A 13,414-nucleotide genomic window follows, 5' to 3' on the forward strand; every position below is an offset into this window, starting at 1 on the left:
TTAAATAGTTTTTATCTTGAAAAAATACATATCTCAACTCCTGCACAGTTTTTAAAGGAAAAATGCTGTAATATATAGAACAATAATGTAATTTTTGCATTTAATTCTTGAAACAAATCAAGTTTTTCACAGGTCAATGTACATATTGTTGTACTGATAACGAAAACATGCTGCAATATTTATCACAAGAAACATTTCTGCATTTATTACATGTAAAAACTTCAGTTTGCTAGTGTTCAAATTGATGTACTTTTGTGTTAATAACGGACATATGTTTTTTTAATGACAGCTTTAACCACAATTTTTGCAAAAAATACACATATTAAATGTTAAACACACTAAATGTTGCGCTGATAATGGAAAAATGCTGTAATGTTTAAAGGTTAAAGCTTTTTTTTTACAGTAAAATATGGAATGAAGGACATTTTTAACCCTAAAATCAACAATATCAATGCATTTCTTTACCGTAAATGTAGAAAATGTTTTACTGTAATTTTACGGTAGCGTTCTGGAGACCACAGCTGCTGGAATTTTACTGTAAGAACAACATTTTTTTTTTTAATGGTATACACTATTAGGCTGCTCCAAGTTGATCTGCTTGAAAAGAGCAAAAGTGAAGAGAAGAATCATCAGATAAGAGAATTACATCAGAGGAAGGAATTAACTGAAGAGTCTTAGTTTTTTTTCTCAATTTAATTTTATTCTTTCACAGCTTGACTTCTTTCTTCTTTTGGTATGTTTTACAACAGCTCATTACCAGAGGAGAAAGAGATGGATGGATGGTTGGATGATGGTTGGATGATGGATGGATGGTGTGGGAGAGGACAGAGGGCAGCGAATGCAGAGCCAGAGGCGACAAAAAAACAGAGGAAAAAACAGAAAAACGGAGTGATGCATGTGAGGAGAGGAGTCAGAAACACAGAAGGAAATGAGGGTCTTTCTCTTTAAATATCTACTTTATAATTTAACATGTTGTTTATTCCTGCAGGCATGTTTTTTAATATCTATACATCAACAGAAACAAAAACAGTTTGTATAAAAAGGATAAAATAAATAGCATGAATGCTGCTTTGGGGGTTTCACACCGCAGAGAGCTGCAGCAGTGGATGAGGTTCAGGCGGGAGCGTTCTGGAGCAGGAATCTCAGTGTCTAGTCTGGTGGGAGGGGGACTCAGGGTGAGGCAGCACATGAGGTGAGGTGTGAGCTCTGGTGGGGGGTGAGGAGGGGTGTCGAGATGCAGCGGTGCTTGGAGAGTGATCTCTCAGAGCCATAGGTGACTTTATTCTTTCACAAGGGCAGCAAATTCTGGAAGAGAAGAAGAAAAAAAAGATGTCAGGTTTTGGAAGGTGTTCGTTGTCCTCAGGTAAACTAAACATGAGATCCAGTTACATACATGATGCACAGTTCACAGCAGAGCACGTCTCAAAGTCTGTCTTAGAAGTTAGCACTGGGAAATGATCAGTAGTAATATATAGTGTAAGAGGAAAAATGTGAAGCTTGAGAGAGAATTAGAAGCAGAGGAAGGAGCCTTTAACTTTTTAGCACCTTAGATTAACATATTTAAGAATTTTCTGAGATTTACTGTCTAAAAATGGCTAAATGCATCTACTGAGATGTGCTTTTTGCATATTAAAAACTACATCCCCATGCAATTAAACTGTAATCTCAATACATGTAGAAGGGGGAAAAAAAACATGTAGAAGGGGATGTATTCTCTCCTAGATCATATTTACTTAGGCTGTATCACAAATACTCAGAAACTGGTGACAAATTAAAGGAAAACCCTAAATCCTTGGCTTCTAGACTCTAATGGTGCTGTTATACTGCTGGGGGTCATTTAGCTGACATGGTTTGGTTCCCTTTAGATCAGGGGTGTCCAACACGCGGCCCGAGGGCAAAAAGCGGCCCTCCAGAGGGTCCAATCTGGTCCTCAAAGTGTAAAAATTCCAGAGAAGACATTAACTGCAGATTGTAAATTAGTAAAACTAAAAATTTAAAATAATTTTCAGACCATGACAAGTTGTTTTGATCATAAAGTAAAATACTAAATTGTCCATTGTTATTTTGTCGTTATGTGTCTCATTTTTGTAATATTTTGTCTCATTTTTATTGTTTGTAGTCTTTTCTAAAGTAATATCCTACATCATTCAGTTCCAGATAGCTGTGACTAAATGTTTTGTGCCTTTGTAGACATTCTGTGATCTGGAAGTTGTAATATGTTCATACGTTATTAAACTGTGGTTTTACTGGTCCAGTCCACTGGAGATCAGATTGGGCTCAACGTGGAACCTGGACTAAGATGAGTTTGACTCTCCTGATATAGACGAACAGTCACTGTAAATCCATATAAAGATGTGGACTGATCACCTTTATCCTGTGATGAAACATTTCTATCCTGATGGGAGATGACTGGGGAAAGTTCTGCATCAGAATTAGTGAGTCTTTGAAATTGGAAGCGTTTCCTGTGACATCACACAGGTTTCTGTGAGAAAGTGCATTTATTTCAATATGTAACTGAGAATGCAGGTTAATTGAATGGGAACAGGATTATTAGGATATGGCATTGCATGTTTCTCTAAACAGTTTATTTAACCATTTGCAGATGAGAGCAGTCACATATGTATATCAGGGTTTTATATTATAATGGTCAGTAGCTCCAACATGTCTGTAGTTAGCAGGGAGGGAATGTAATCCCTGTTTTGTCAAGTGAGTGGTTTTCATTACTCTAAACCTTGATATACAGCACATCATCTGGAGTTAACGTAGAACATGTGAATGTTCATCACAACCTGCGCAGTGACACTGATAAGAACACGTTCTGCAGCTCCTGGTTCAACAGTGAGGACAGCTGGGGGCACAACCTGTTATATTTCCCATCATTTTGGTAATCACTGATTGCACTCCTAATGTGCAAAATTGGCAATGTTATCATAGTAACCAGACCTAATTCGGCTATGAATTAGGTCTGGTTACTATGGCAACATTGTCAAAATTGCAGATCTCACAACTGCTGTCATCTTCCTATGGTCCCCCAGTGACTACACTAACATAATATAAACCACTAATACAGTTTTTAGGACTGTTGTGTTGCTTTTTTAAAAACCTATTTCTGCATCTGTACGTCTACCAATGGGAAAAACTCCAAACATCTTCAAACTGGGTTAACTTCTAGTAATTTTGTGGTTCAGTTAATGCAGACTGATGAGAACAGTGTCAACAGACCATAATGTCAATGAACTGCACAAAGGAATCTGAAAACACAGGTAATCCATATCATCTAATGACTAAAATTACTATAATATTGAACTGATGTGATGTTGTTAGGTAACAATATTAAGATTCGATGATAAAAGTCCAACACAGTAAAATAAAGCGATAGTTTTTCAGAATCTTTTCCTCGTGTTTTCACCACTGAACTAATCTAAGTTAAACTGCACACACACCATCCCATCTAGACCAACTAAAGTGATCAATACGTAGATATTTGCAGATGGAAGCTGCTGTCTCTGTGTGTTTATGTGTGGGACTTAATTTCTCTTGGGGTGACCTTGTGACACTCCCACTAATGGAATTAGATGCTGCTGTTGTGTTTACCATCGACTCCAATCTTGCCGTCTCCATCCTTGTCGGCTGCTTGTAAAAATGCTTTGGTTTCTTTGTCTGTCAGGTCTCTGCCATCTTTGGCAAAACCCTTCAGGACGAATCTGGCCAAAGGAAGCACAGTGGATTGGACTAGATTCACAGAAGGGCTTTTGTTGTGTGTTTTTAGGCTTTTGATGTGTGTTTGTCTGAGCGTGTCTTACTTGAGCTCTTCTTCCTCTATGAAGCCACTGTTGTCGGCGTCCAGCACTGTGAAGACCTTCTTCACATCATCAGAGGACTTGGACTTCAGACCCACAATCTCAAAAAACTTCTTATGGTCAAAAGAGTCAGCAACTGCTCAAACAATCAAACACAAAGAAACACAGAAAGCCACAACATCAGCACTTAGCAAGAACATCTGAGCTCCAAAATATTAACCTTAGAGGCCTCTTGACACCTACTGAGACTGGTTCCCAAAATATTCTTGACTGTTTGCAATGAACACGTTTCATTACAACACAAAGGTTGGACACCAAAGATACTAGCAATTAAATCCCACAAATGGCCAAGTGACAGTCAGAATGTGATGAAATGTAATGAAACTACTCTTAAAGTAGCTCTAAGCTGCAGAAAGTCTCCTGTGCTTTGTTGGTTTTTGGGTAATGAGGCCCAAAGGCGATAGGATTATTTTAATAAGTCAAATAGTGTGACAGTTATAGACTGAGAGCAGCAGTTTGGCAGAGGTCCCATCAGTTGTAGGTCATGGATCTCCATCTGCTGCCTCTGTCTGTACAGGTAGACGTACCTCTGCACAGGTAGACGTACCTCTGTCTGTACAGGTAGACGTACCTCTGTACAGGTATATGTACCGCTGTGCAGGTAGACGTACCGCTGTCTGTACAGGTAGACGTACCTCTGTACAGGTAGACGTACCTCTGTACAGGTAGACGTACCGCTGTCTGTACAGGTAGACGTACCTCTGTACAGGTATATGTACCGCTGTACAGGTAGACGTACCGCTGTCTGTACAGGTAGACATACCTCTGTACAGGTATATGTACCGCTGTACAGGTAGACGTACCTCTGTACAGGTAGACGTACCTCTGTACAGGTAGACGTACCTCTGTCTGTACAGGTAGACGTACCTCTGTACAGGTAGACGTACCTCTGTCTGTACAGGTAGACGTACCTCTGTACAGGTATATGTACCGCTGTACAGGTAGACGTACCGCTGTCTGTACAGGTAGACATACCTCTGTACAGGTATATGTACCGCTGTACAGGTAGACGTACCTCTGTCTGTACAGGTAGACGTACCTCTGTCTGTACTGGTAGACGTACCGCTGTCTGTACTGGTAGACGTACCTCTGTACAGGTAGACGTACCTCTGTACAGGTATATGTACCTCTGTACAGGTAGATGTACCTCTGTCTGTACAGGTAGACATACCTCTGTACAGGTAGAAGTACCTCTGTACACGTAGACGTACCGCTGTCTGTACAGGTAGACGTACCTCTGTACAGGTAGACGTACCTCTGTACAGGTATATGTACCGCTGTACAGGTAGACGTACCGCTGTCTGTACAGGTATATGTACCGCTGTACAGGTAGACGTACCTCTGTCTGTACAGGTAGACGTACCTCTGTCTGTACTGGTAGATGTACCGCTGTCTGTACTGGTAGACGTACCTCTGTACAGGTAGACGTACCTCTGTACAGGTAGACGTACCGCTGTCTGTACAGGTAGACGTACCTCTGTACAGGTAGACGTACCTCTGTACAGGTAGATGTACCTCTGTCTGTACAGGTAGACGTACCTCTGTACAGGTAGACGTACCTCTGTACAGGTATATGTACCGCTGTACAGGTAGACGTACCTCTGTACAGGTATATGTACCGCTGTACAGGTAGACGTACCGCTGTCTGTACAGGTAGATGTCTATGGAAGAACAATTCAGTGGGTAAATGTATGTTTTTGCATCAGTTCTTCACGGCAGACTGTTTCAGCACTGATCTGGAGTTGTTCAGAGTTAGAATGGGGGTAAAAGTCCTGCTTGGATCAGTCTAATGGCTGGGTGGTTGTGGTCTATACATGGTGAAACACACCCTCAGCAGCCATGTTCCCCACCGACCCACATTTCCTGTCCATCTGTCAAATACGACACCCAACCTGAACGTAATCAGCTCATTAAATGGCCATTATCAGTTGTCAACTCTCCCATAATTATGGCTCAGATTGAACTAACTGCACCTATAATAGGCCAGAAGGTGCAGAACCATCCATTCTGATTATAGATAAACAGCAAGTAACCTAGATTACGTAGTCGACCTGTAGCCTTGTCTGGATGATGGAACTTTTTAACAAAATGCTGTCACAGAGTTTTGATGCCAGAACATAACAAAAAAATACTGAAAACAAAAACTCCAGAACAAATGTAAAATGAAATAATTCAACATGGAATCCCAGTCGTCTGGACGAACCATCATCTTCAGCCTCTTCTTAAACACTAAATGTTATTTCAGTGAACAGCCACGAGTCTGACAATGATTTAATGAGCTAGTAACAGCCTCCTGAGCCTACTAATAAGGGTAGTATGCCACCAACTGGACATATTTATGGGTGTGATGATCAACTGCAATATAGTAATAAGGGGAAATTACAAAACATCCCATTCATTTAGTTGAACCACTTATTGAATGTGGATCTGCATGAAAGTCTTTATTAGATCAGTATTTCAACAACAAAAATTTAAAAAGTCTTCAGCTACCAAGATTACACGTTCGGCAAAAACTGGCAATACAATCAAAAGCTTAAATCAGGTTACTTTTGGATTTTAACAATGATGCAGTGTTCTCCTGTTTGCTTTATCATTTGGTTGTAAATTCCCAATTAGCTTCTTTTTCACAACAACAGGATGTAATATAATAAGGCTCAGGGATGTAGCAGTGTTTTAATCATACTAAACTGAAAATTGACTGAAAATTCTGCAGATTTTTTTTAATGATACACCATTTTTTCACTTCATTGTGACCTCTAGAATGGGGAAATGATTCAGCAGCTTCTCCTACTTTACTAATTTCTGTTCTAATGTTCACATTGAGGATGCAAACCTTGTTTCAGAGAATATAAACTCTACTGTTCTTGAACCAGTTCAAAAACTACCACGCTCTGAAACCTGAAGCTGATCGATTCTTCCACTTAAATCATCTACGGTCCACAAAATAAATCCCATTATGGGCCAGAGCTGAGTGAAGGTTCAGTCTAAGAACCTGTGATTTGTCATTTACCTGCGAATGCATCTAGAGCTTTCTTGATGTCGTCAGCGTTGAGGATGCTGCTCATTGCCATCTCGGCTGTTGGAGAGGACAGTTGTAAAGAAAAAGTCAGGGAGAGAGAGAGAGAAGGAAAGAGAAGAAGAGAGATGGGACAAGGTTAGAAACAAGGTCGCTAGAGAGCAGCGAGAGAACTCAGAGACATTCTCGTATTACACCGGTGACACTCTAGAAATGGAGCAGGAAATCAGGACATGTGAGGAGGAGGTGATGAGTGACAGAATGAATTAGTGCCAGTTAGGGTGGAGTGATAACGGGAGGCAGGGGAAGGAGGAGAGACAGGTACTGGAGGGAGATGCTGCTGGGAGAAACAGGAAGACTCAGTGGTATCGCTGTAGAATCAGGGTCATCAAAACTTAAAGAAAGATTCAGAGGATATTTGTACGAAGGAGTGGCTTCAGAGTTTTCCATGTTCTCTTTGTGATATCATGGTGCTGCTGGGGATGACAGCAGGGCTCAGGGCCAGAGATGGAGTCATCAGGGCTTTAACTGGCCATCTGAGTCTTCTGCTGTGTCTGAAATACCTCAGGAGAATTCAGTTTGTCAGCCCTGTCCAGACGCAGAACCTTCTTGTAGCTCACGCTATGAAAGCTGAACCCGGCGCTCAACACAGCTCTGGCTTTCTGCTCGGTGTGAGACCAAACCTGATCGCTGCTTATGAAGTTGTCACCTTCCCCTTGACTGTGACTGATGTCCTTTTCTCGTCTGATGATACATCAGACACATATACAGCCTGTAGTGCATACACTCAGAGAGCTGAACGCCAGGCAGGAGAGTACAGAGGTTTAAACAGTTAAGGAAGATTTTTTGAGCAAGTTCTGGACAAATTTGAGTAACTTCTAGTCATTCTGCACATACTTCATGTCATTTTTGACAACATTTAGAGAACACACTTTTTTATGAGGTCAGATTTGAGTCATTTTGGATGTGTTTTTATTGTTTTTATTCATTTTTGGAACCCTTCTAAGCCATCCTAGATGTTTAACTCATTCTGGAGAGATTGTGAACAGGAAAAGAGGATTTTTGAGGAAGTTCTGGACAAATTTCTAATAATTTTGGACGGATGTGGAGATTTGTTAAAGATTTCTGTATCATTGCCAGATAGCGTCACGGTGTCACTGTAACCATGACAACAAGTGAACACTACATGACCTCATGATTGTGATCCTACTACAAATCCACCTCTGAGGACTTATCAGGACTTATCCATCAGAAATGATCCAAGGAAAAACTGATTAAATTGTGGGGGTGTTTCTGAGTCCCATCAATTCCTGCCACCTGCTACATATTTAGGTCACGTGATCCGGTGTTATGATCCATGCTCTAGCCGAGGTTCTTCTTCCCTCTCTGGCTCCCTCTGTCTGCATCTGTTGGTCTCTGTGTCTCTCTGTCTGTCTCACTCACCTGCCTGCACTCCTCTGATTACAGCTATGAGAATCAGCTGTGCTAATCAGCCCATGTAGCTCACCTGTCTGCAATCACACCTCCACTACGTAGACCCAGTTCAGTCACTCATAGACCTCCATATCCTGTGTCATCTCCTGATCACCACAGCTTCATGGACCGAACTCTGCCCCTGTACTCCTGCTGGTTCCTGTTTAGTTCCCCACCTGGACTCACTTTGCCCTCTTTGGATTTCTACCTGTCTGGTCCTGTCTCAGCCTTCTGTAGCTCCGTCTCATGTACCGCCAGCTCCCGGATTCCCTGAGCCTGCTTTCCTGCCCCTCCATCTAGCTTTTTCCTGTTGTGAGTACTCAGTTTTGTTGGGTTGGTTTTAGTTTATTCATCAGTGGTTTTCTTGGTTTTCCCCTCTGTAGTTAGTTTAGAATTTTCATAGTTTTTTGTGGTCTTGTTTGGTTTCTGATTTACATTAGGTTTATCAGGTTTCAGCCCGTCCTCCCTGCCCAGTCGTCCCTCCTGTTTCTAGTGCCCCCTTAGTTTGTATCATAGGTTTTTGTTCACTCCAAATAAAGTTCCCTTTTCTGTTAAAACTAGTTTGTCTGCTTCTGTGCCTGCATCTGGGTTCTCCGACTCCGTACACATGCAAAACACACGCCTGTGCTCAGCACAAGGTCATTCTTATTAAAGATTTCATCTGTTAGAAATGATACAACGCCTTGAAAGCAGCTTTGGAGGAGGACTACTCTCTGAATGCTTTTCTTGTTCTGGTGTATTTAATGTCATTCATCTGGTTTCCTTTGTGTTTTGTGTTCCGCAAACACAAAGTAAATAGACACATCTTGCTGGTAATAAATACATCCACAGATTAGATAATATCCAGCTAGAGCTTCAGATGTTGTTGGTTTAAACTGCTAGGAGATGAATTAAAACTATTCCAGTGGCGTTCTTCCACAGCGTCACCCTTGGGTTGAGTGATGTATGAGCTCCTGGTGTTCTCTGCTCCACTAACATACTGCTGCAGATCAATACTGAACAGTGCTTAACTTGTGAGGCCACACATCCAATCTTTATCATTATAAAAGCACAGCCTCCTTCTCTGACCTTTACCACAGAGGTGTCTGGGGAAAAAGAAACAATTCAGTGTCAAATGAAGAGGATCAGATTGATTCACTGAGATATCCAGTCAGTGGAGTAGCAGTGGAACCTCATAAAGGGAGATGGTGATTTATTCAGAGGAAAACAGACCAGATGTGGTTGGACTGATGTTTGATCTCGGTGAATAATCATCAACTGGATAAAGACGTCCTGAGGATGTGCAGAAAAATGCAACAAGGCTTTAAATTAAAGGTTTTATATGTAAGATTTAGAGATTCTGCATGTGCTGTAATCCCACTGGTTCTATGCTTGGTAGCCGGTGTGGCTACGAGGACATTTTAGTGCAGGTGACTCCCTCCCTTTGAAACTGCTGGCCTTCACTTTTGCATTTATAAAGAGGCTGAGTGTGATTTCTTACACCACATTGTGAAAACAGATGTGTAGTTCACCTAGAGCAGAAAACAAACAAAGCATATTAGTTTTTATTATTTATCCAATCTATGTTTGATTCAACTCAGTGTGGAAGTTCTGTTCTTCTCTGCTTACTGCCTCACTGCATGTCTCCTCTGCTGTGTGACATTGAAATAGGTAAACTCAACTTAGTGTGGTCTAATGGTTGTGGTAGGATTTTGTAAAATGTGTTTTTGGCTTTCACGTAACATAAATTTTTGATTATAAATGTCAAGGGAGGATGGACCTGATGGTTTCTGCCTGAGATGCTGTTGCTCTAGTGGAACATCCAGTGGATCTAAATGTCACATACAGCAGCTTAAATAGTTGGATTATGTTCATTTTGTCCTTTCTTACTATACAATAGCGTTACTTTTAACTCTCCTGTTGTCTTCATTTACAGGCACCAAAAAATATTGTTTCCTTGTCTGAAAAAAATACCAAAATTCAGCAAAAAAAAAATTCCTCAAATTTCTGAAAATTTGCAAAACCTTCAGGAGGAAAAGTCCAGTAATTCCTTAAAAGTTTCCCTTAAAAGTTTTATTTAAAAAAATCCCCCAAATATGGCAAGAAAATTCTTGGAATTATTTTCCAAAAATGAGTAAAAATCTTCCCAAAAAAATCTAGTGATATCTAAAGTGATTCCATATCTATCAGTAAAACTTCTAATATTTTCTTTAAGAACATTTTTAACATTTCTTTTTTTCCACCAATAAATGTTCAAAGATTTCCCAAAAATGTGAGAAGTTTCACTGTGAAAATATTTTTTTTTTCCCCACATTTTCAAACTTTAAAACGGGTGGATTTGACCCGCAGGACGACACGAGGGTTAAACCGACAACTCAATAAGGAAAGTATGGTTTTATCTTGCTGACATGTTTCGACTGCATCTGCAGTCTTCTTCAGAGCATCATCAGATGTGTTGATGACGTGTCCTTTTTGTCACGTGATCGATCTGACAGATCTGTCAGAATCTGTCAGATCGATCACACCTCCCGCCGTCCGGTGGTCTCTGGAGGATGAAATCCCAGGCATGCACCTTAAAGTCATATGTTCCTTTTAAAGGACTAGTCAGAATTTTCATTTTCTTGTACAGTCAGATGAAAAGCCGATAGCAGTGTGATATCTGAACTGTGCTGGAGGCGGCATTTCTGGTAATGATCTCCTGTTAAAGACCATCAGTTCACCTGACTCAGTCCAAATGTAGCAGAAATCCACATAGAAGCACCTCTAAAGTTCAGCAGTGGATTTTAGGTAAGACTAGCATGCACTGAAATGGAAATCAAAACAAGCGTGAGCTCAGTTTGACCCAGTAACCAGCATCTCTCTGCTGAGCCATGAAATATGAACAACCAGCCCAGTCTCACATCCAAACCCTGTCAGAGCTGTGTTGGTCTGCAGCATAAAAACTGATTATTTTCACCAAAAAGGCTGTAAAACTACCCTAAAATGGACATGAAGCCTTTAAAATCAATATGTTTTAGTGGCAATCATCCTGGATTAAAGCTTTGAAGTCTTGGTTCCAGTTTCTTGTTAATTTTTAAAAAGTTTTTTAGTGTCCAGAATTTAAAGGTTCAAACTTCAAAGGTTTCCTTACATGATCCCAGAGATATTCAGTGGAAAATCAACTCTACAGTCAGTATTTGAATGACCCTAACTCTGGGTCACACAACTTTATTTACTTATTTAAAGCAGCAAATCATTATAAATGGCCTTTTCCCTTTAAAATCCCCATCTGACTTAAACAGATGTGATCTGAGCATCAATAAGACTTCACCAAGGTTACACTACTCTGCTGCTACGCACTTATTGTTTCACCCTTTATCTTTCAGCCTGAGCTGTGCTGGATGCCCTTGCTTTTTTTTCTGCTTACTCCTTACTGATTTCTGCATGCTTGAGAGCTTGTCCCTGAGGTGAGCTGTTTACTTCCTGTTTAATCTCACAAGAAATCAACATTTTCATCCTGAGGAAAAATGCTGCAGCGAGACGGTAAGCTGATGCTCAAGTCTGACTCCAAGAGGTAGAAAAAGAGGCTGAGCTGATGTAAACTCTGGGTTCATCTCAGAGAAATGCAGATTTGAGATTTTTCTGAATGTATTTTTTTATGAGTATGTAGTTGCAACACAGTTGTTGTTGGGTGAAATTAGAATTTAAATGCAGAATATGAACCCTTGTGTCGTCTTGTGGGTCAAATTGACCCGTTTTAAAGTTTGAAAATGTGGAAAAAATATATCTTCACAGTGAAACTTCTGATGTCCACATTTTCAGGAAATTTTTGAACATTTTTTGGTGGGAAAAAAGAAACTTAAAAAAATGTTTCTTTCAGAACATTCACAAAAAAATCAACCAAAATCCAGCGAATTTCGCTGGATTTTGGTTTTACTGTTTTACTGATATATATATGTAATCACTTTAGATATTTTTAGCATTTTTTGGAAAATTTTTTACCAATTTTTTAAAAAAAAAAATTTACAAGAATTTTCTTGCCAAATTTGGGGGATTTTTATATATATATATATATATATATATATATATATATATATATATAAACTGTTAAGGGAAACTTTTTTAGGAATTATTGGAATTTTCTTCCTGAAGATTTTGCAAATTCTCCGAAATTTGGGGAATTTTTTTTGCTGAATTTTGGGACTTTTTTCAGACAAGGAAACAATATTTTTTGGTGCCCGTAAACGAGGACAACAGGAGGGATAATCGCAAACTACCATCTGAGAGTATGTTCACATGATTATTGTCTTGTTATAGATCTGCTAATTACAAATGCTTTATTTGGGGGGAAAAAGACAAAAACCACACTGTGCTAGAGTTTGTGGAGGAAGAGAACATGTGAGCGGTTGTCTTACAGTACTTGAGGTTAGTCCGTGAGCTCTTTGAAGTGACTCTGAGGTTTCCGTGGTGACCCTGCTGATCTTCTAGGTGTGGGAAACCCAACCACGCTGCGCTGCTGCCAGCTCCCCGTTCTGCTGCAACAGCTGCATGAGTGTGAATATGTGAGCGTGCCAGTGTTTAAATGTGCTGCCGAGGTGCCAAGCAGGCCGGACTGCAGAGATGGAAGGCTTAGAGAAGAACATACTCCAGGACACCCGAGCTAAAGCTGTTGTGTTCACTGGAGCGTGTCTGTAAAAAGCTGAGGGAACGTCTGTATGTGAATATGTGTTGGAGTTTCAGGGCAGAGAGACGTACGGTGCTGCAGAGAAATGCCTCTTCAGTCGTACTGCAGCGTGAACTGAAAATGAACCTTCCACAGAAACAGGCTTTGATGGTATTGACTTATTTTTCTTCTCTTTATGCTGAAATGAACCACTAAACAATAAACATTATTTTGTAGAATTATTTTTCTCATGCACCGCTCGAGCTTCATGCTGTTTTAACAGCAGTCACCAGCATTGGGGTTTCTGTTGTTATGAATGAGCTAATAATAATAAGAAGAAAGGTCTTTCTTCTTTATGTTCTATCTGTTGCTGTATGATGATTGTGCTGCAATCATAATATATTTTGGAGACATAAAAGACAGAGTTTTGTCTCACTTGGACAG

At 40.2% G+C, this 13,414-nt stretch overlaps 1 protein-coding gene across 2 annotated transcripts in view; it reads right to left on the bottom strand.

Annotated features, from left to right (window-relative positions):
* Positions 1-678: 678 nt before the first annotated feature.
* The window catches only part of pvalb6 (parvalbumin 6), a 51,850-nt gene continuing 39,114 nt past the window's right edge, over positions 679-13,414 (bottom strand). For both annotated transcript variants that reach the window (XM_023289475.3, XM_023289473.3), the window contains exons 2-5: positions 6,871-6,936; positions 3,804-3,936; positions 3,595-3,704; positions 679-1,305 (exon numbers count right to left, since the gene is read on the bottom strand). In XM_023289475.3, the coding sequence (XP_023145243.1) occupies positions 1,280-1,305; positions 3,595-3,704; positions 3,804-3,936; positions 6,871-6,931 (330 nt within the window). In that variant the 5' untranslated portion in view covers positions 6,932-6,936 and the 3' untranslated portion in view covers positions 679-1,279. The remainder of the gene's footprint in view (positions 1,306-3,594; positions 3,705-3,803; positions 3,937-6,870; positions 6,937-13,414) is intronic.

Source organism: Amphiprion ocellaris, chromosome 19 (genome assembly GCF_022539595.1).
Source record: "Amphiprion ocellaris isolate individual 3 ecotype Okinawa chromosome 19, ASM2253959v1, whole genome shotgun sequence".
In the NCBI taxonomy this organism is placed as follows: Eukaryota; Metazoa; Chordata; class Actinopteri; family Pomacentridae; genus Amphiprion; species Amphiprion ocellaris.